General features: G+C 41.7%; 1 protein-coding gene across 2 annotated transcripts in view; it reads right to left on the bottom strand.

Annotated features, from left to right (window-relative positions):
• cicb (capicua transcriptional repressor b) overlaps nt 1-22,235 on the bottom strand; it is a 31,847-nt gene extending 9,612 nt beyond the window's left edge. For both annotated transcript variants that reach the window (XM_077720160.1, XM_077720159.1), the window contains exons 1-4: nt 22,011-22,235; nt 12,381-16,165; nt 391-540; nt 138-306 (exon numbers count right to left, since the gene is read on the bottom strand). In XM_077720160.1, the coding sequence (XP_077576286.1) occupies nt 138-306; nt 391-540; nt 12,381-16,074 (4,013 nt within the window). In that variant the 5' untranslated portion in view covers nt 16,075-16,165; nt 22,011-22,235. The remainder of the gene's footprint in view (nt 1-137; nt 307-390; nt 541-12,380; nt 16,166-22,010) is intronic.
• Between the last annotated feature and the right edge of the window lie 1,042 nt (nt 22,236-23,277).

Raw genomic sequence — 23,277 nt, forward strand, 5'->3', positions numbered from 1 at the left:
GAATTTTCTGCCTTTTAGATCAAATTAATAAACAGTTTTGCTTATCAGACAAATATGTAACACCATAACCAGAAATTAGATAATTAGTTTTACACAATAACTCAAAGGGTAAGTAACATAACTAAAGGATAACTTACGGGTCATCCACGTCACTTTCTGTTTCACTCTCAGGCCGTTCCCTCTCCCCTTCCACTTTCTCCCTCTCTGACTCCTCAGGTACATTGACATGCCGTATTGGGGGAACCCTCTCAACAGTCTGAGGGGCTTCAACAGGTTCGGGAGGTGGCCCCGATACTGCCTGAAATTCTGAGAAAAATACGTTAAAAGGCAAAATGACACCACAGGACTGAAAAGAAGAAAAAAAAAACGTCACAACATAATCACATATACCTGTCTTGAGAGTGGCTGCGTGGGGGTGACTGACAGAATGCTGACCTTCCCCTGCCTGAGAAGAGGCATCTGAATGGGTGGGTGCCAGGAAGGGCACTAAAGAATGCCAGGGGAAAACCGGAACGGACCGAGGCTCCACGTTGGTCCACACTGTGGAGAGAAGACATGATTTGTGCAAACTGAGGGTTAGATGGCAGACTATTTATGAGGTCACTAGTTTACATGCAGTAAACTGGTATCATCCCTCACTAAATGTCTTGGGCCTATGACTACCACACAGATAATATACTAACACTTAGAGATTTATATTTGTGATCTTCTAAGGGGGAAAAATAAACGACTAATACTACTGTAGCTAAAAGAGCTTGGAGAAAGCCATCTCTACATATTTTAGAATTCACTGTTCCCTGATGGCCAAGATGTGCAAACCAGATGGAGCAGCACAATATTAATGAGCACTGAAGCATGACATCATAGGACACAAAATCGGTAGTTCTTTATATTCGACTTGCTATTCGTGTATTTTTTGTCATGTAGTATATTCTCAATTGCTTTTTGTAAGATTAAAAATATTTTAACAGCGATTGTATTTCATTTCACTTCTAAATCAACGACTTTAATGCTGCTGGGGCAGAACCATGTTTTAAGTTTGGTTCTTGATAAGAGTACAGGCTGTTCTTAGACATCCAATCCAAAAACAACAGGCCTTTTCTACATTTAATTACCACTACTTTGTTTCTTCGGGGAATAAAGAGCAATGAAAATGATCCGTTCTTTTGGAAGCAACAAATAGAGAAGTAAAGCAAAGTCACAATAAAAACAACAACCCTAGACCAGTATGTCCTAGATTAGGACACAGAGTTAAGAAAATAAATCATGTATTGGCATCAAATCCTCAAATTGTAAAGAAACAATTAGGAGAATGCTTTTTTTCCAAGAAACAAACCCTGATGTGGTCAAATTTTCCCATTTGAAGTGAAAATGCGAGGAAGCCCTAGATTGATGCAGCTATAACTGTGAACTACATAAATAGCAATAGAACAATGGATGAATTGAACATAAACTAACCAAACATGCTTAATCCTTGGCGAAGATACTGAGGATTCTCTGATGAGAACATGGTGGAGACTTCAAGACTGGTGGAGGTTCAGTGACTGTCGCCGAAATGAAATAAAATAAACAAATGGTAGTATCTCCTTTTTATAGAGAGTTCTCTCTTCTACATGAAACAGCAAGTAGGTTCAAAGAGGCTTCTGTTTGTATCCATATCATCATCATTCACATTAAGGTGGTGGTGGTAGGGGATATACTGGAGTGTTGGTTCCAAGGTAGACAAAAGTTCATTAAAAAATGTTCAAAGTGGGGGAAAAACTGTCGATTGAGGTCCGAAAACTTGGATCCTTCGTAGGTTTTGGTCCAATTACCCCTGATGCCCTACTCTGGTTGTTTGTTTACATTAGTGCTACGCTGTGGTGCTGAAAGAGTTAACGAGGCCTGGAATGCATCCACGACCTCGAGTACAGCATCAACCCGACTACTAGGCAGTCTCCCCGCGTCATGACGCGACCTACTCTGCGCAAAACTGGATCCCTTCGGACACAGCTAAACCACATGTGGTTGATTAAAAATAAAAAAGGAAGAACAAAACTTAACTATGCGTCCAAAGCGGGTTGATTCTTTTTTTTAAAAAGAAGAAGGTAGTAAGAGTTACGCATCCATTCCCGGGGCGAGAACCGGAACCCGAGCCGCCGCGGCGCCCGCTTCGGGAGCGAGTCCCCGGGCACGCCCCTGGTCGCGCACACGCCACACAGACAGACGCCAAAACGACGCTTGTATTCTCATGTCTCAGTTACAACGATGTATTTGAAGCATGCACAGCCCACACTTCGACTGTCCGTGTGCTAACTACTATCCGCTGGGGACGTCGCAGTCCGGCATCAAGGCGACGGAATGGAACGCTCTACTTCACGGACTTACAGTAAAGAATAAGCGCGCCCATTACGGTTTTGTGGGTATACCTGTTTGCTAGGTACAGTCAGCTCTTGCTGACTGGCGCATTCATCCATCACAACCTGAGCGATGTACCCACCGCCCCCGAAACCAAGCGACAACCGAGTTGACTAGTCCGGCGAACGGCCACACAAAAAAACGGGACGAACCACCCGAGCCTCTCCGCTATCTTCTCGGATATAAAGCGTTTCAATCGCCAAACCCAAGAGGCGAGTGGTGAAGCGCGCCGCCGTCCACACGCAGGTTTAGCTAGGTGCTGCTTGCGCACGACACCAAAAGCCACACGTCGTCCACTTCGGGAGAGGTTTACAGTCCACGAAAGTGCACCCTCGGACGAGGTAACTCGTTCATTTTGTCCCGGCCCCCGTTCTATTCTTTTTCCCCTCCCTCTTCTTCCTCTTGCTGTAAACTAGGCTGCCTTTGCTTTGCTTGCGTTTGCCCCCTCCCCTTCTTGCTCCTGTCAACCTCGCCCAGCCTTTGTCCCGCCCACCTGAACCGATCCTGACTCTGCAATTGGCTGTGGCGCCCCCCTGTCATGCGCTCAATGTCCATTCCCATTGGTCAGAACATGCACTGGAATGCCAGTCATATGCAAATGCAATTCGGGCCCACAGTCATTGGCGCACTGGCTGTGAACGACTCTACATTTTGTTTCCAAATATGAACCATCGTCGATAAAACAACGTATTCCATTTGTTTTGCTCAAAGTCAAACTAATGTTGTGGAATTTAAACTCTCACATGAGCATAGTACAGTTTATTTCGTTCACAACACACCCAACCCCAGCGACTCTTACCACTGTGGAGGTTATCGTAGTAAATGTAGACTGACGTGGAAGGGAGCCAATAGGGTATCGACACTCAGATGTAGGCTAACCAATATGCTTGTAGCTCTTTTTCAAGGTACCGCCCCTTTTTACAAACTGATTAAAGCACTAGTGAGCTCTCCACTATAAGATTCTCATTATGGATGAAGAAATTTTGTTGTAAGGACTTTGGAGTAAATATAACAATTCACCTGATTTTTAATCAAAGTTCCCTAATGACACTTAAAAAATATTTCAACAGGCAGGACTTATAGAGAAACAACACCAAGGCAAAGAAGGTTATTAATTCAATGCGTGCCATTGACAACATTAGATGTCCAATTCATTTAAACTGGGAGGACTGCCTATAAATACTCATCTTTCAGTGCCATTGCCAGCTTCTCCCAATCAAAATGGATTGGACATCTATTGCCGTCGATGGCAGCCAATGAGTTCAGTGATTTTCTAAAATGACTATTCTTCATTTCTATATGCACAAAATGGACATTTACAAAACAGAGTGTAGTTGGTTCTGATGCAACACACTTGCCCAAGGGGTGGGAGAGGGTGAACGGGAAAGAGGAGGCCGCTTGAAAGAGAAGGAAACGGCTGAAACGGTCCATGAGTGGTGGGTAAAAATAGACAGAGAGTAATTTTCACTGCGGGGGCAAGTGGGAGTAGGAGGGAAAATAACCAGTGAAAACACAAGTTCTCACATAAGAAGAAGTATAGAGCACAAAGGGAACAATACTAAAAAATGTTGTGAGAAGAGAACTGGAAATAGCGAGCCATAGTGTTGTTACTCAAGCAAGACGCATGAGTCATGCTGAGCTAGCACATCCAGACATACAATACGGGGAGGGGTCTCCATTACGGTCAGCCCATCAAGAGGCTGAGCTCTGACCAGAGATGCCGGGAGCGACTCTGGCAGGCTGCCTTTGATCGTAAAAATGCTTAACCCATTCGTCCCCAAGATGTAAGCATGAATTTTATGATTAAAATAGGTAAATGCATTGTTAACCACGGATTGAAATATGTCTAAAAAGCAGAGTCAAGGAATACCAATAACCTTAGCCTATTTTCCCCGCCACAGATGTTTTCTTTAAATTAGTTCAAGCTCGTGCCTAAAGTCAGCTATGTTAGGCTCCAGCTCCCCGGTTGTGAGGATGCGCGGTTCAGAAAATGAATGATTTAATGAATAGTTCAAGCTGAGTGCAGACATAAAAACAACTTAACTTGAGTTCTAAATTGCAAATCCTTGAGAATTGTGTTGTGAAATGAAAACCTAACCCATAAAAAAGAACAATACTGCTTCTTCTGTTGTTGTTGCATAATAAGGAAAAACCCAAAAATGTGGTTAGATTGGTTTATGTCTTAACGTGACGGGCTAGTCAGGATAATAGGTTGATTTAAAAACATTTTGATCGGATAAAGACTAACTTTCGTGAATGACAACTGGCTCCATCTCATCATTGTATAAGCTACACTTCATCGAATGCGCTATATGAAATGATAGTGTGACCGATTTGACATACAATGGACTTATTCTCCAACTTGCAAATATATAACTAGAAAACAAGGTTTATTCAAATTTTGCACAATTTGCTATTTGTGTGGCAGGTCTGAATATTTTCTTAAAAGAACAACCAAGTGATTATTTGTTGCCCTCTATTAAACTAAGCCAATGTTGTGTACAAACAATATCACAATTGATCATGTGATGTATCATATATCATTCAGGCACAAGCAAGACTGCACAAGGCTTGTAGTCAACTGTCAGCTGCTACTTGTGTTGGTCTAGCCGAATTGTTGATTATATAAACAAATAAATCCTGATTTGTTGTCGCTTATTTACTAATGCTAAATATAGCTATGTGAAAAGATTTCCCAAAAATGACCGTTTGGCGAAAACAAACATGTATAATAATTCAATATAATATATGGTTGGCTGGGATAGATTCCAGTGCCCCAATGAGGATAAGTGTCATGGAAAATAAATGACAGAATGCAACTATAGATAACTTTAAAGTGAAATACAACTGAATAGTGCTTGGAGAACTTTAAAGTGAAATACAACTGAATAATGCCTTGAGAAATTCAAAGTGAAATACAACTGAATAGTGCGTAGATGGGCAATTATTTTGCATACCACCAGAGGGAGGCTGCTCAGCACTACTTTAAGAATCATGAGCTCCAAGGTGAAAAATAGAATCACTCGCCCCCTTTCATCTAAGCCTTTACAAAACCTCCTTGTTCCTGTGCTTGGAATGTGTGTAGGTGTTCCATCATTGCTTGCATCCGCTTCTAACCAAAATCACAAGTCTAGTGTGTTCTATTTTCTTTTGTGTATGTGTGTGTGTGTGTGTGCCACGTGACTGACAAACTTTTACTCCCACTCGTTACCTCCGGCGGCCACGACGCAGGGGGTGCCACCTTCCATCGCCCTCCTGTCCAATCTCAATTCATCTTCTGCCCTCCCTAGTGCGCCCGCCATTTACTCGCTCCAATTATAACTCGCATGAGGCAGTCCTTCGCAGTTACCGTGGCAACAGCGATCTGCCGCGTCACCTGAGAACTCGTCGCCGCCTATCGAATTGGACCTTGTTCATCAGTCACCTGACTCGTAACCGCATGCTTCGATTTGAGGGAGACCCCCAAAAGAGGACAATTGATTGACCGTCAGTGCACACCAGAACTCATATTGCAATAAAGTGTGTGTGCCATAGCGAACAAATGAAAGACATCAAACACACTGATGAAGGGGTGCGTTACCCTCATAAAACCCCCAGAACCGAAGAAAATTCGCCAATGCCACATGCAATGCCCCGATTTGACCATACGAGGGCACTACTCGCATGCAGAAAGATGCCCAATAGGATGCAAGCACTAGTAACATTGGCCACATGATACAGAGTGGAGTAAAAGAAGATTTAAGGATACAAATATAACAAATTTCAAGTTTTGAGGTATGTAAGGAGTATAAAATGATTTCTGAAGACTTTCCAAACTCTTTTGTTTTTATCGGAGAATATTACAAATAGTTAAAGCTTAATCTCCCAAATGGGAAAAGTCATTTAGAGGTGCAGTAGGCGGTCGTACGATAGCCAGATGTGCTTGTTGCCATGGCCAGTAAGGATATGCAAGGGCTTTAAAGTGTTACGTAAAAAGCGCGGGGCACAGGCGGAGGGGAGGGAGTGAGCAGCGATGTTATTCCCGGGTATCCGTATCCGGGTAGACCAGGATGAGGAGAGGAGGAAAGAGAGGAAGGAGGGAGGTGATGCCACTGCAATGCGATGGAATAAAGGGTTAAAAAAGAAAAGGCAGCACTTTATATTTCCAAATCTTTGTGAAAAATGTGTGTGCAATGTCATTATTACCTATGTGCGTGTTTGACAGGGAAAAGTGTATTTAGCAATTTTCATATAGAGTTGCAACATTTACGATGTGGTAAGAAAAGTCACTTCAAAACGTAAATAACTGAAATATTAGTAGCGGGGAGAAAACTAAGCAAAAAAGTGCAGAAAATTATTTTTTAAAGAAATTGTCTCACACACAATGCTTGTATCAAAAGTATGTGATGTACTCCAGTGTCAAGACGACTGAGATATTGTGCATATAGTGCAATATTTCCATAATTTGTATGTCGTAATAGCAAGACTGATGCATGAGGAAAAGCATTGGCATCCAGATTCCCCAAAAAGTGAGGAAAAAGAGGAGCCATAGTATTACTATTCTACCAGTATAGTAATAGTAGTGCGGTCGTGGAGGAAACATATCTGAAAGCTCCATTGTCATCTTTCATATAAAAAAAAAAAATGATAGTGTCCTTGAGTCACCCAACACTCTTAACTCATATTAGAATTACTCAGGAGAAATTGGAAAAGATATTTCAACTCACTACTGGAAAAAAAATCTTTTCTGAGGATAAAGGCCATTAAAATCACAATGAAATATGATATAATTTAGTATAATTTTAACGATTTTGAAAAGGAAAGTTAAAAACAATTACAAGTTGGTTTGTTAGTGGCAACATTTTTCAGTTCATATATATATGTATGTAAATATATATATATATATATATATATATATATATATATATATATATATATATATATATATATATATATATATATATATATATATATATATATATATATATATATATATATATATATATATATATATATATATATATATATATATATATATATATATATATATATATATATATATATATATATATATATATATATATATATATATATATATATAAATATATATACATATACATATACATATACATATACATATACATATACATATACATATACATATACATATACATATACATATACATATACATATACATATACATATACATATACATATACATATACATATACATATACATATACATATACATATACATATACATATACATATACATATACATATACATATACATATACATATACATATACATATACATATACATATACATATACATATACATATACATATACATATACATATACATATATATATATATATATATATATATATATATATATATATATATATATATATATATATATATATATATATATATATATATATATATATATATATATATATATATATATATATATATATATATATATATATATACATTTTCTGAGACATTTCTAAGACATTTAAGAATAAGGCCTGTCCTGCCTGTGATGGGACAGTACAACAAATACTATAGCCATAAAAGTCAAATAAACTGAATAATTTTGACTGCGCGAAAAGAAACATCCACATTATGGATGGGAAACCTTTCTACTATCAGCGGTAGTCTTTTTTTTTTAGACAAATGTAGTACACAGGCTGTACACATCAACTTCTCTATGGCATCACATTACCAGCACATATACATAATTGTATTTTCTACCCCCGTGTTATGTCAGTATATTTCATTAGCGGGATGTTTGCTGCGTTACCATGGCAACAGCCAAGTTTCCACTCTCACACACATTAGAACCGGCATTCCGTGATTGACGCCTGTTGCTCTCTCACACACACATGATCACAAACTGCATGCATGCAACAACACACACATGCAGGCACCATAAAATACGGTCTCGTCCGTCTCTTTGTCACTAATTGTATTTCTGCCTACTTCTGTTGCGTTTTTTTATGGCAAGTTGGGAGAAGACATTTACGGAGTCATTAGTGTAGTTTTTTATGGGTCGGCACATACACGTATGACAGATGGGGCATAAATTGTCCTACGGTGCAATGGCTTATTTGACAGACAAGAAAAAAAACGAAGGTTTTCAGTGTAAGGATTTATTTTGCCTCAGCATCTGGATACATCGAATAAAATGAGTCCGAGATTACAGTGGAAGGTTTCTACACAGATACATTTCTATTGGGACCATGAGCTGAGCTGGTATTAGATGATTTGGACAAATGCCTGAAATTTAATATAGCATTTAGACTAGTACTGACCAATTAAGTGCACCAAAGTTACACGGCTTTTGTTTTTCGTGTTTTACAGCCCCTCTATCTTTTTTAAATTGTATTTTAATATTTCTTAATACATTCCTTTTTACTTGACTTCGTGCTTTATACTTTTAACTTTAATGATGAGTAATGAGTATGATAATACTTGAGTCCTTTTTTTCTGTTTATGTTTCATATGTACTATTAACGGATGCACTTTTTTATATGTATCGTATCTTGTGTTGACCTGGCCCATCTGTCAAATTTTTAAAGTCAATGTGGCCCCCGGGCCCAAAAGTTTGCCCACCCCTGGACTAAACCCCCAGTCATCCGTAGGGCAAACAAGGAGACAAACAACCTTTCGCACTCACAATCACAGCATCACCGTGCAGGAATCGATCCCACGCTTGCCCGCACCAAAGTCAGGCGAGTGAACCACTACACCATTAAGTGTCTGTTACTTAACTGACTCTGTTAATATATAAGACACACTTACACATCACATACTCTAAAAGCTTCTTTCCTTACGTTCAAAAAGGCTCCCCGCTTTGTTTCTGAGTCTACAACAAAAAAAAAACACCCACGTACGTGACGCAGCTCAAGGCCCGTCAAAATAAACGCACATGCACATGGGCAAGCATGCATGATCCAACACAAAGGGATGCTATTCATCCATTTGGCGTCCTTTCAGTCGCATAAAAGAGGCTGTGAGGCGGGAGCATACACTCAAAATGACAGTGCTCCCCTTCCTGTCCACTTCTCTGTCACAGTCGCGCGACTCTATACGTCGAGACGTGCATTCACTCGGGGGGCCGAAAAGGGCCCGGTTTGAAGTGAATTGTACAGGCGGGTACTATCTAAATATGCGCATCCAATTTTGTCAAATTTTATCAGAAAAGCCAGACATTGTGAGAAGAAGAAAACAAGATTGGATGTGTTGCATTTCCTCAAATAGTGACCTCAACTCGAATAGATGTCATACACGAATGAATCCACATTGTACACTAGGAATAAATAAATAAAAAACGCTCCTGACTCCATCTTACTCTATGATTTTCTGTGAAGTGAAATTCTCTGTAATTGGCAGCAAATGATGGGAGGATCGTATTTCCTCCAAAGAGGGGCCTGGGCCAAACTATACACCAATGTTCTCAAATAATGTAGTGTATGTCATGGAAAGTTTCAGTGACAATGTAAGCTGTCTCAAGGCAATGTAGTATTTTGTGGAGAAAATAATGGACTTTTATCAGAAAAAAAGCCTTGGGAGGCATTATTTTTTTGTCAAGGAGTGACCTCGGATTGAATTAATGGCAACTATTAATCGTACATCACACTTGTAAGTCAAGGCACTCATATCTCACAGCTAAAAAAAATATTCTATTCTATGTTTTTCAACATTGCTCGTCTACATCAGAGTCTTGGGGTGCTGGAGCCTATCCCAGCGGACTACACTCTTGACTGCTCGTCAGGGCTGAATAATCTATCAAATGATTTTTTTTAAGTAAAAGAAACAAAATATTTTATTGTTTTTTTGGGGGGTAATTATTTGCTTGAAAAAATATTGGTGTACTAAAAAAATCTCAATTAAATTTTTTAAAAATTGATAAAAATATAAACATCAATTAAAGGCTAATACTTTTTTTCACCCCAATAGACCCATGATTATCTTATCTATAACTAGTCATTAAAAAATGTTCTGCTCTTATTTTCAATCTTTTTACGTATTCTTTCTGCTACTAACATTTCATTTTTAATGCTTGTCAAGCTCAGTATATTATAAAACACACGATAAACACTCAAATTTAGATATCGAGTTACCTCTGTATGTACTTGCCTGTATATTATTTGACTACAGATTGGCTTGAGTCGCTAATAAAACAAACATATACGCCGGCTATGTCAAAGGACTTGAAGAAAATAAGCCAGTCGGTCATGTTCAGCCAAAATACTGACACGCACGTATCGTTTTTATTCCTCTGAGTCGTCATCTAGTCTCACGCTCTCTTTTTTCCCCTTCAAAAATCTAAACCCCATTTTACTGGTGCTAGTCACCACGATAGCAAATCAACACCAACAAGCTGCTCCTTAACTGGCCTACATAAAGCAACCTTCCATAGTTACTTACGCTATTGTCATAAAATGTTAATTTTTAGTCTTGCACTGGCTTTTGTTCTCGACTTGAGAATCTCTGACTGCAATTTCCAAGTTTATTTTCATTCTTTACACCCAAATTTGTCGATAATAACTTTCCATGACCTACTAAAGCAAGTAAACATTCCACTTTATCTTTCTTTCAAAAATGAATTCGTACCATATTGCTTCATTACATAATTCTAAAATAGCATTTTAATTGGTGGTCAGTATTTTCAATGACATGTTGTTTTCCTTTTGAACTCAAATATGTTCATATTTGGGGCCTCTTTGTTCCTAATAATATAACTAAAAATATGAACTATGATGTGTCCACGCAATAAAAAAATAGTGACACCACTGCATAGGGAAAAAAAGCACTGGCGAGAATTAGTGCCGTTTTAGCGAGCATGCTAAATTTTGGAACGTCAGCTGTGCATCATTAGGTCCGTGCGACAAATCGCAGGTGCTTGCGCTCATGTGACGAGCGGCTTTGGCGTGACACACAAGAAGGGCGACCATATGGGACGACAGCATGTCGGCTAACATGACACTCTTTTGGCGGGCATGGACGCCACATGCGGGTCATATCACCTTGGTTGTTCAATCACGATCTAATATATGATGAATGGATGAATAAGACACTGTAGTGAGTGACTTCTAATTACAGACATGGATGGATAGAAATAGTAATGCATTTATAATTGGCTTCTATCTACGAATAAATGATATGGAAGTACACTAAAGTGAAATATGAGTGTGCCACATTTAAAGGGAATGAGAGGTTCGCTGTGATTGGTGGTGAATGGAATTCACAGGAGGACAAACCGCCTCCCTTAAATTTTGCTTGCCCGTATGTGACTGCTAAATTACTAACACTCTGAAATGCTCCCACATACCATGGAGAAGTCTTTCATTTGCTCGTACGTGAAAACAAAGCTCATGATGTTAACATCTTAGTATTATTTGCCTGTGTTTCTCATGAATATAAGATTCAAGTGAAAAAACTTACTTAAAAGTCATTAGTTTAATTTACTGTTATGAAGAGAGCATGTTAATGCAACATATGACACATTTAAAAAAGGGGTATGGTCATATTTTTCAAGTTGACTGATGAAATAAACCATCAAATAAATGTATAAAATGATTACTGGCGCAAACATAAATGGTTTATAAAAGGTCTGATTTCCCTCATGCATAGCATAACTATTTTATTTCTTTTCATTGTGGCCTGGATATTATTTAGTGTGCTGTTATTTTCATGAAAATTGCTTTTAAGTTTATACACTACTGAATTCTGAAGAAACATGAAAGTACTAATTAAATCATTAGATGGATAACATGCCAAAGTGTCTGAAAAAAAAATGGGATAGTTTTCATCTTCATGAATCTGCATTGTGCCCAAAAAATTGTTTCACTATTTACCAAACAACAATCTTAGTTAATTTGTATGTTTTTTTTGGTATTTTCCTTATAATAATAGACAAATTGTATCACTGCAAAATCTCTGTCCAGTTTCTGACCTCAGGTAAACAAATACAAATTGATGTGTTCTCACCTGTTCCAGGCCGTCCCATGATGATGTCTTTCCGCGGAGTGGGGTGAAGGCTCTCCACGGGTAGGATCAGTGGAAGCAACGCCGTGGGGGATGGGTGGCAGGGTACCGGTTGCTGCACCTCACCCTCAAAACTCCTGTTTTCCCCTCGTTTCCTGGAAATGTCCACGCCGCACGAAATGGGGGCGGCTACCGTTGCGCTGACAGCGACCGAGAGGGCTTGCAATGGGGTAGCGGCGGGAATGTCTAAGGTGGGTAGAGAGGACGGTGAAGGAGAGACCAGCAGCAAAGTTTGTGCTGGACTTCGAAGAAGAACGGCACCATTGGGAACAGGAGCTGCGGCGGCGTTTATAGGTACGGGAACCTGGAGACCAGAAATGGGTTGAGGCGTGATGGAGGTTAAGCTGTTATCTTTAGTTAAAGGAGGTTCAACTCCTCCTTCTTTTCCACTCGCTTTCCCAACGGGACACTCTATGAATTTTGTCAGGGGAACGTCAGGATTCCTTACAATGACGGGGGAATCCCGTAAGCTCTGCTGGGGAACAGGGACCATGCGACGAGGCCCTCCGTCAGGGGTCAATGGGGAGGGAGGCGTGGGCGACACCAGTAGAGGAGGGGAGGTGGCCGTCGACGAAGGGGGCCTGCTCGAGGAAGGGGTTGCGGCCCCCCTGGGACGCGAGAAGGTGGGTGTGTGGGAATGTGAAGCTGGTGTATGCGGGGATAGGACCCTGAAAGAGTTGTTGAGGTCACTTTGCTCCAGCTCTGTTTTAGGCGTGTAACTGTGGTGGTGCAGGGGGAGTGGCGGGGGAAGGGGTACGTCTGGCTTTCTTTTACTGGGGCTCATCGGGACCGTAAACGTCAGGTTGCTATGGAACGTAGGCTGGATGCCCGAAGTGTGTCTCTCCCGCTCTATTCCCCCTGTTGTGGTCGTCACCTTGTTGCCCCCTCCCCCTCCACCCCCCGTGCCGCTTGGCTGCCTATGCCGGCGGTGTTGTAGGACCGGGGAGGCGGTAATCGGGGAGAAGTTTGCCGGCCTGAAGCCAAATAGTGGGGAGGGTGAAGGAGAGGGGGCGGGGGAGAAGGGAGACTGGTTAGAAATGGGGGAAAAGGATGGCGTGCCAGAACGGGAGCTTCCTAGCGATACTAACATAGTGGCTGCCTCGCACTCGTCAAAGTCGAAGCGGGCTGACAGGTCATGGGGTAAAACGGAGGGGAGGAGCAAGCGGGGTCTGGAGTCTCCCCTACTACTCGTTTCGCTGCTATCCCTGGATGTGTCGTCCCACTCAAACTCACTGCTGGCCCTGCCCCGCAGATCAGATGGGGTCACGGTCCCCGAGCTGCTGCCTCCTCCGACCCTTTCCGGTCCTCCGGCAGCCTCCATCTCCTTGGTCCTCATGGACAGGTGTCTGGAGCAGTAGCCACGACGCTGAGATTCCTTCATGCAACCCTCTCTTGAGCAAAGCCTCCTCCACTGCTTACCGTTGAACTTTTTACGAATACCGTTCTGGGTGCACACGACATCGCCTTTCTTGTATTTCTGTTGAGCCAATGAGAGGGGGGTCCTGGAGCGAGAAGAGGTAGAGGAATTCCCCCCAGCTGACAAGGGCGTTGGGATCTGAGTAGGAGTAATCTTGGCTGGAGGTAGATTTTGCTGACTTTTGTTCATTTCACAATTGGGTAAGGCAGTCGAAGGGGGAAGCTGGGGACTTGCTAGGGTAGTGAAATGAGAGGGTACTAAACCCCTCACCACAGAGAGGTGGGCTGAGGATGGGTGGTAGCTACTGGACTTGGAAATGATATTTCTGTTCTGTGACATTGTAGAGTTTATCTTGGGTTCAGCGTACATATTGAAACGAGACACCTCAACATCTTCTTCTGGGATGTTGACATGTTTCTGTCTCTCTCTATCCGAGTAGACCGTGGTAGGCCCCCCACTAGAAGTAACAGTGGAGGGATGAGGTGGCTGATGTACATTTCCATAGGGATGCCCCTCGGCAACCCCTTGACAAGACAAGCCATGGTTCAGCCTTGGTCCGACTCCCAGTACACCCATTCCACTACTCAACTGGCATACCTCCCTCTCTACCTCCATCTCTTCCCTCCACTCTCTTTCTTCCCTTTCTCTGTCCCGCTCTCTCTCCCGCACCCCTCCACTCTCCAAGTGTGGTCCATCCCAGGGAGGGGTGAGCAATCTCAGACTCTGTCGTGAAACCCACACTGTCTGAGTTTTACTTTTGTCTCCCTCTTGGCGGCCATTCATGCCACCCAGGATCTGGCCATCTTCACCCAGGACTACCTGGTAGGGGAACGATACACCTGGATGAGGGTCTACCTGGGAGATAATCCCTTCTCTGTACAACAACGGGCCCCCCTCCACTCCTCCATAGGGCACACACACTTTGGTACTAACCGCTACTGGCAACAAGCCGGGTGGGGGCGCATCCAAAACTAACTCGACAATATTCCCAGATCCTGACGTTGTCATCCCAGTTCTTCCATGGAAAGGATATCTAATAATGATGTCCTTCCCTTGCAGTTGAACTTCAACAGCATCCCCATTGACTCCTCTTACTACACCGGGTCTGAACACCGGCGAAACGGGGTAAGAATCCCTCTCCTTGAACCCCACTTGGCCTGAAATGTCGGCACTGCTCTCCATCGAGGTCCTTCTCTGCCGAACTAAGACTCTCTGGTTTTTCAAACCTGTAGCAAGTGCTTCAGCAGGTTCGCCTGTTTCATTGACTCGCTTGGGTAGTGCGTTTAGGAATGGCGCCGGATTGTTGGGATTGTTTGGTCCATTTGCCTCCACAATGTCCAGATCAGCCGAGTGCTCGCTGGCTGTGTCAGTGGATGATGAGCGCACCGAGTTGGGGGGACCCTCTGATTCATTCTCTCCCACTTGGGGTATTTTTTCTTGCTGAGCCATTGTCCTGAGAGCCCCACTATCTTCTGTGGCTTTGCCAGTCACTTGTTGAACTAATAACGGATTACCTGAGCTCGTGTTACTTCTGATTTTTACACTGCTAGTGTCATTTTTTGTACTGTTTATACTAGCATCAGTATTTTTGTTCATTAGAGGACTAACCTTGTTGCAATTCTTCATAATATTAAGAGTCTGATTTACACTGTCACCGATTTTGCTGTTGCTATTACAGGAAGTTAAGCCTGTGGGTGCAGAGCTAGAGGTAGGAAGGATGGTAGGAGTGGAGTTATTGGCAAAGTGCTCATACGTGTATTTCTTTTTGGGAACGCGGGCCTTGAAAGTGGCTGTTTTTCTACTCGACACCGAAGCCAGACTGGGGTTGGCAGCTGGGGGTGGCGTAGCTGTGCTTTGCGGCGCGGGATGAGAGGTAGGGGATGCTACTGAGTCGGTAGACGAGCTTCGACACGCCGTCACATCTTTTACTGTCTTTGGCGCTTCCTTATCAGCTGACTCGACCAGTTTCCTAGGTCCGTTCAATTCACCCCTCCTGGGGGTATCATTGTCTGCATTCGGCTCCTTATGAAGGTCACCCGCTACGGGTAAGCTCTGCTTCAAGAAAGTGCTGGGTGTGCTCTGTGGGGTTTTACCGGGTGACTCCCGCTTTATTCTTTTGGGGTCTTTCTCTTGAGGAGGCTTAGCACCCGTTTTTCTTCGAGCCCCTCGGCCTCGGGACGATGAAGGGGATCGTCCCCGTTGTTTTTTTAATGGACTCATTTTTTTTGTTTTAAATCTCAATGTAGACGTTCCTCTTTCCTGTCACTCTCTCCTTTAAGGCACTTTGTCTTCGTTTCTCTGTATTGCAAAGCTAGAGAGGAAGAAAGACACACATGGTCAATCACTTTCTTAATGCATAAACACATTTTTACTGTGTATCCTGTTCAGGGTGGAGGGTAAGTTTAGTTTTACCCTGCATACTGTGGGTAAGATTCAAGGTCTACCCTCCATTGGTCAGTAGTGACGCTATGGAATTATTTCCTTTGACTTTGAGGCAAACCACATATATGCACCACTATGCTTTACAATCAGAATCCAAAATGTAATAATTGAACTTGACATTTACTGCATTTCAGTGTGTCTCCTTGTGTTTTTAGCTGTCAAACCATTGTTATCTGACATTAGCATCAAACGTGCCAAAACAAAAAGTCTCCTTGTGCCCTGCGATTGGCAGTGTGTTTGTCCCCCTCCCTCCTCTAGCCCGGAGTCAGCTGGAATAGGCTCCAGCACCCCCCGTGACACTAATGAGGATAAAGCGTTTCACTAAATGAAGTTAGATGAGATGAGATAAAGAAACATGGGGTAAAATTCACATGATTTACTGCAATGGGCCACATAAAAGGATGAGGCATTACAAATCTGGGCCCACAGGCCTTGAGTTAGATACCTGTTCTCTAGACAAAAACTCTCTTTATCACACCACATACAAGCGTAAAGTGTCATAGTAAAGGTCTCCTGATTTGCCCCCAGTCCCTGGAGCTACTTTCACATGCGACGGAGGCGCTTTTTCTCACGCTATGCTTTAACGGCGTCTTCAAATTCAGCGTTGCAACAACAAAACGTTTATTTAGCCTTCCATCAGGGAGGGAAAAGGGGCTGGCGGGAGCCCTGAGTGAGGTCACCCAACAACACCAGTGTGTGAGGGGGATGTAGAGGTGCTGTGCGGATGTTTGTTAAGAGCGTTCTGGAGTAGTGGCTGGGAATTTCCATAGCCTGGCTTTTTTCACTCTCACACACGCTCTGCTCTCCCTGAGCATTCCCATGCTTCTTGCGATACAAACATTTCAGCGGGGAGGAAGACCAAATGGAATAATGCAGAGAAAAATGGGGGAAATATTTTTGAAAGGCTGGCACGGGATGCCCGACGAAAAACACAGGCTGCGCAAACACTCCAACATGTGCTGTCCTTCAGTGTAATCGTGTCCAAACATGTAGCAATGCACGCCTTCTTATAATTACAACACGCGTTAAACTATACACTGAGTGCAAATACATATTTGCATAAGGTGACCTTGTTGCAAGAGACGATGTTAAATGCAACACTCGGCGAGAACTAATCCTGTTTATCCTAAAAGAGTACCAAAATTACTCTGCCTATCGATCCTTATCAGCAACACATCTACTTTTTTTGGTAAAGAAGTCACAATATCAGGTATTTCTAACTTCTTAAGCAAAATTATAAAACATAAAGGCAAGGTTTTCAATGATAAAATGAATTATATACGTGATTACAGAATATAATGGTGTTTAGTGGTTTACTCGCCTGATTTCGGCAATTCGATTCCCACTGGTGGCAGCATGATTGTATGGTCGTTTATCTCTGAGTGTGCTGACTGGCGACCAGTCTAGGGTCTCTAATCTGCCTTTCGCGCAAAGTCAGCTGTCTTAGATTACAATAACTTGTTTAAATTGTCCCTTAATTTGAATACATTGAACAGAAAAGCTATAAATGGCTAACTCTAGTACCGTAATATTATTTTCGTTTCTAGACTTATTGCTTTACCAAGCAAATGTTCGTTAAGTGCACACATTGCCTCTTCTAAAATGTCGGATTGCAAGGGACTCTCATGCACGGCCCCCTCGGGTAAGCCTCACTGATTTTTTTTTTTTAAGTCGCTCTTTTGTCCATGTGAACGCTAAAAGCTTTCATCCATTTTCAGCTTTCTTGGTTTTAGGCCAAAAGTAACAAAACTCCTGACTACCATTTCAATATAGTTCACGAATCCCTCCATCTTGTTGGTGACCTATTCTGTATGTGTTCTTAGGCAATTTGCGGCGTTACCTTTTGTGCTGCTTATTTACAACTAAAATTCCAAATGTGTGACGAAGAGAAAAGCAGATGGGATTCTGTGGCTCTCAGCTGACCGACCTTTCTGCAAAATCGCCGGTTGATCTTTGCTCGGATAAAAAAAACTATAAAAAACCTGGTGTCCGTTCATCCTAATGCTATGTGTGTTCACATTCTGATATAACACAGAGTAGTTTGTCCAATTTTGGCATCTTGACCCATCACTTTCTTTTCACTGGAAAGTATTTGGGGTGAGCAGTTCTGCCATACCATCTCGTCGAGTTATAAGCAGGATGCCTTCTTTTTTTTGCTGCTCTGCTTGAAAATACCAGAGAGCATCATTGTTGTTCACTCGAGCGAGAGATGTAAAATTCCCGGCGTAAATAGCGGGGTTGCCAGACCCACTCGAGGAAGAAGAGTATAATTAATGGATAAAAGGCTTCTTTTTAAGTACATATATATGTTTAACCATATGTTGTGGAACCTCCAAAAGTGATCTGATGGATTTAACCCGTGGATATGTTTTTCTTTGCTGTTGTGACGCTACCACCATGTCATGATAATCACAGAGTATGAAATGAAAATTGATGAAGATGAATGGCAAACAATTTTAGTTATCATTTTTGCAGGAAATTACACTAATTTATCTAAAATGTAAAATAATTATGGCTAAGGTTGAAATGCAAAATCAGTTATAAACACAATAAAAACAAAGAAATCCTAAACAGGTGATTCACATTCTGTTTTTTTTTTTTTTGGCAACTGATTAAACTCTTCCAAATCCAATGATGAGAAAACAAATGACAACATTCTCATTGATAACGTGATTTAACTCATTAAAGCGAATGAGAGGTGCTGTTTTGATTGGCAGTTAATGTAATCAGCAATTTCACGGTCACAATAACAAAAGCTAATCTCATTAAAATGCACTTCTGGAAAGAATTCTACCAAAGACTTCTTCATATCATTATGAATTTACTCACTTAGTCTCATTTATTTTGTGTAAAAAAAAAGTGATCTTCATATTTTTTTAACATTATATAAAATGTTACATTTTTTATTTCAACTTGACTGACATATTGTTGTCTCTGATATCATAAAGATTATAAACAGATATATAATATTAAATGTTTGACTTAAACTCACATAACATTCCGGCTTTGTTTTCATTGAACTGAACAAATGAAAGACTTGCTTGCAAATTAAATCTTTTTATATATGTATATTAAAGCTTTATTTTCATAGTATTTCTCATCACACTTGATACATTCATTTAAAATATTAATTGGAAAAATATATTCACTCAATTTGAAAATTAAGAGAATGAGACGTCATGCATTAAAAAAAAGATAACAAATGCTAATGCAAATTCTCCTACAATTAAAAAAAATTAATATCTAAATAATGTCATTTTTTTTGCCCTGCGCGTACCCTGTTGGTTTAGCATAATTTGAGCAAGGAGTGATCAAGGCTTTGGGATCAAGAGCGGGGGGAATGTTACCCTGACGAGACGAACAAATGGCGAGCTTGTCCTTCCCATACCTTTGAACCGGACAAATAACGTCGGTATAAACAATGCAACAACCTCAACGTCCTTTCAATACGTCAAACTTTACACACACACTTTTAGAATCCATTCCCCCTTCTGCCTCCATCTTTGCGGAATTTACAGTGTAGTCATGCAGACTTTGTTAAAATCTCCCATACCTCACACAACACACTCAAGCACATTTACTGAGACGCATTAAAATGGACGTTTTTAGTTCAAGTCATACATGTCGTTGCACCAGGTCTACATATTAAAGGTAGATTTTATTGAGTTTTGACATCCACACACACAAAAAACGTGGAGTGTGTACAATTTTGACAACTTTGGTACTGCCTTAACATAAAATATGATATATAGGGGTAAAACAATGGCACGTGGGTCTTTTGCATATTTAATGTGGGTTGTTATTCAATGATTTAAAAAAAATCACATGTTAACCACATTTTGCATGATTTTAGGATGTATTGTCATTTGAATTGACTGTTTTGCAATGGCGGTCCCTGAAGGGATAAGCAGAAAAGTATATCTAGGAGCATTATGGGATAAAAATGTTTTTTAAGGCTCTTTGTAATCACTATGTTTATTAACATTCCAAAGAATTAAAAAACCTTTCGGGGGGGTTTCAACACTGACACGCATCCTTGGTGCAGTTTAGGGTCGTCAACATGAAGCGTCCCCAGTTATTCCAAACCAATGAGTGGCAGGAAATTACAACTTGATAGGCTGGAAATATGTATTCATTTACTAGAAAGTTTTTGTTCGTCTAGTATTTGTTGTCATGGAAAAATACCGATATGCCATTCAGTCTAAATCCTTTAACTCCCCAAACGTGTTTTCTTGGTATGCCATGATCTTTTCGCTGTTATTATTATACAGGTATTAAAACTAAAATGTTTTTTTTTATAAACAACGTTGCGCTATCAACCCAGCTTTCTATAACAGTACAATAGTGAGAAAGTGACAGACAGAACAATTCATTACTGATCCACCAAAAGGCAGAAGGTCAACTAAACCTGTGTATCCACCTGTTGCATTCATAATAGAAGAATATAAATGTTTTAATTCAACTAATCAGGCCAGAATTTCACATTGGGTGCGTGTTTTTTGTTTGCGAATTGAGACGAGTCCTTCTGTACTTTAGCATTGTGTCAATACTTCATGTGGCAGTATGTCTTGTTTTTACTATTTCGTTCATGGCGAATGAAGCGGACAGCATTTGGCTTTAAGTGGGTCACACAAGCAAGAAGCAAGATGCGCTCTCACACTTTGGCGTGACAAAATTTGACATGGCGAACGTTCCTGATGATGCATCACGAGCGTTTTACGGCAAGACAGGCAATATTTGAACACTCTCAGGGTCCCTATGGGCGGTAAATTGTGATCTGCGATGGGATTATTGGGGTTCCTTTTGGTATCAGGTCCATATTTTGGAATGGCCGGACTTCTTGCAATAGACATCAAGGTCCCTGCAGGATACATTTCAAAAAGTAAACCAAAAAAGTAGCATAACTGATCTTAAACTAGGGAGTTCCTAGCAATTTATGGAGGTGATGTCGTGTGGGAAAAGCTTCATTGGTTTTGGAATGTACTAATATCATCAAGGCCTTCTCTTAACAAAAAAAATCAAGGCAAACAAAATCATGTTCCTATTATAGGCCAAATTCCTATTTCTTAAACCTAAATGAGACACCAACTAAACAATGACGATACTATGAAAAACAATGTTAGATAGCTAAAGCAAAGCAGCTCGGTTGTAAAAAAAATCTACGTAGTACGCACGACTTACTACTACTACACAACAACAACGACGACGACGGTCACGCTAAACCGGGTAAATTAGCGTTAAATTCACCACGCGATGACTCTTATTTATCTCAACTAAAATAGACATGTACTTAAAAGACAAGTATACTAAATGTCCCGTAGTGGCGTATTAAAAAAAAAAAGATAGCTGGACCGCAGTGCCGTGAAAAAGAGGTCGACGTGTGTTTTTCGACTCGGAGCCAACACGGAAAAGGTGGAAAGAAAAGTAGCGAAAATCCACTACGATGTTGTTATAAAGCAGCGTTAGAGTTATAATTTGCGGGGGTTGTCATGTTTTTCCGTCGGATGACATTTTGAGAAAGTTTTACACATTGTTGTGTAGTGTGTGTGTGCGTGTACGGCACCCCCTCCCAGGTCCTGCCTGACGAGCGGTTTCTCTGCGGGCAGAACCAGAACAACAACCCGGTAGTGTGGCAGTTTATTCCCCTCGCTACCAAAGCCCGATCGTCGGTCCAGCTTTCCAGATCTCCTCCTGTTAACTTAGTTATAACTCACCCGAGCGCAGCTTTTTCCTCTTCAACAGGGAAGAAAGAAAAAAAAAGATTTATGATCTTATTTTGCGGCGAGGCAGCCCGCACGGCACCCGCTAACATCCGTAGGCTGTCGGCTTGGAGGACACTGCAGTCCCGAGGGCTTGTTACTTTCCCCCCACGTCAAACATCGCCAAGATCCTCGCACTTACAAACTCCAACGAGGATACGCAAAAGTATCGCTCGTCTCTTTCCCACTACAGTCACAAAATGGTGAATGAACCACTAACGCGGTGCAAAGTGACCAATCGGAGGTCGCTGACAGGTACAGTAGCCAATCAGAGGCCGTATGCTTAGTCAAGTGGGCGTTACGAGCTGTCAAGTCTCACTTGACGGACGGGGCAAGTCGGCCAATGACGGTACCGATGCTGATGGAAACCGGCGTCCCGTACCGAACTTTACAGTAGCCAATGAGAGTTCTGGGACCCATAGGAACAGCACGAGGGAGGGCTTAGAGGCGGGACTACTCAGACGAAAACCAATAAGAAGGCACAAATTGTCCCTCCCCTTTGTGAGAACCAATATGCTTAGCATAATTGACGGAGGCATACGAGGACATGGTGATAATGCATCGTATTACATTTGCAATACTTTGGCATGTTCTGCACTTTATTAAAACTATTCCCGATTGAACATACTGTCTTTTAGAGGTAAACCTAGCTGTATTGTTTACTTGACGCGACTTCCTACTCTTCCCACTAATTTTACTCTCTCTCAGCAACAGAGCTCCGCATTCTCCACCTCAGCAGCCAATCAGCACGTGGCAAAGGTCCTACACTCTGCCTCTCGCCCCGCCTACTCCCCCTCATAGTGAACGAGGCTGGAGCCCGACGACGTCACCGCAGGGGCAGGCGATTGGCCGGCTGCTCGACGTTCAGACGGCCAATAGCGCCACGCGAGGGTGACGTCACAGAGAGTGTTGCCACCAGCTGGTTGAAGGGGGTGTGGCATAGCGTAAACTCAACTAACCTCTTGTTTGTAAATTGTGGGGAAGATGATTGTCACATTTGGTTACGTCACCTCAATGTGAGTTTCATTTCTTTTAGGTTGCAAGGAAAGACAAGAATGCGACTGGACGACGGATGAGTGAGTGGCACAAATGCAGATATTACATAATCGCCTTTTGTGTTTAGAGGGGTACCCGGACTGGGACGGACGTAAGCGCCCCCTGTCGATGTGATTGGGGTGGTGTCCAATTTGACAACATGCAGGTAGTATACTACATTCTAAAC

The sequence above is a fragment of the Stigmatopora nigra genome, chromosome 7, assembly GCF_051989575.1.
Source record: "Stigmatopora nigra isolate UIUO_SnigA chromosome 7, RoL_Snig_1.1, whole genome shotgun sequence".
Classification (NCBI taxonomy): domain Eukaryota; kingdom Metazoa; phylum Chordata; class Actinopteri; order Syngnathiformes; family Syngnathidae; genus Stigmatopora; species Stigmatopora nigra.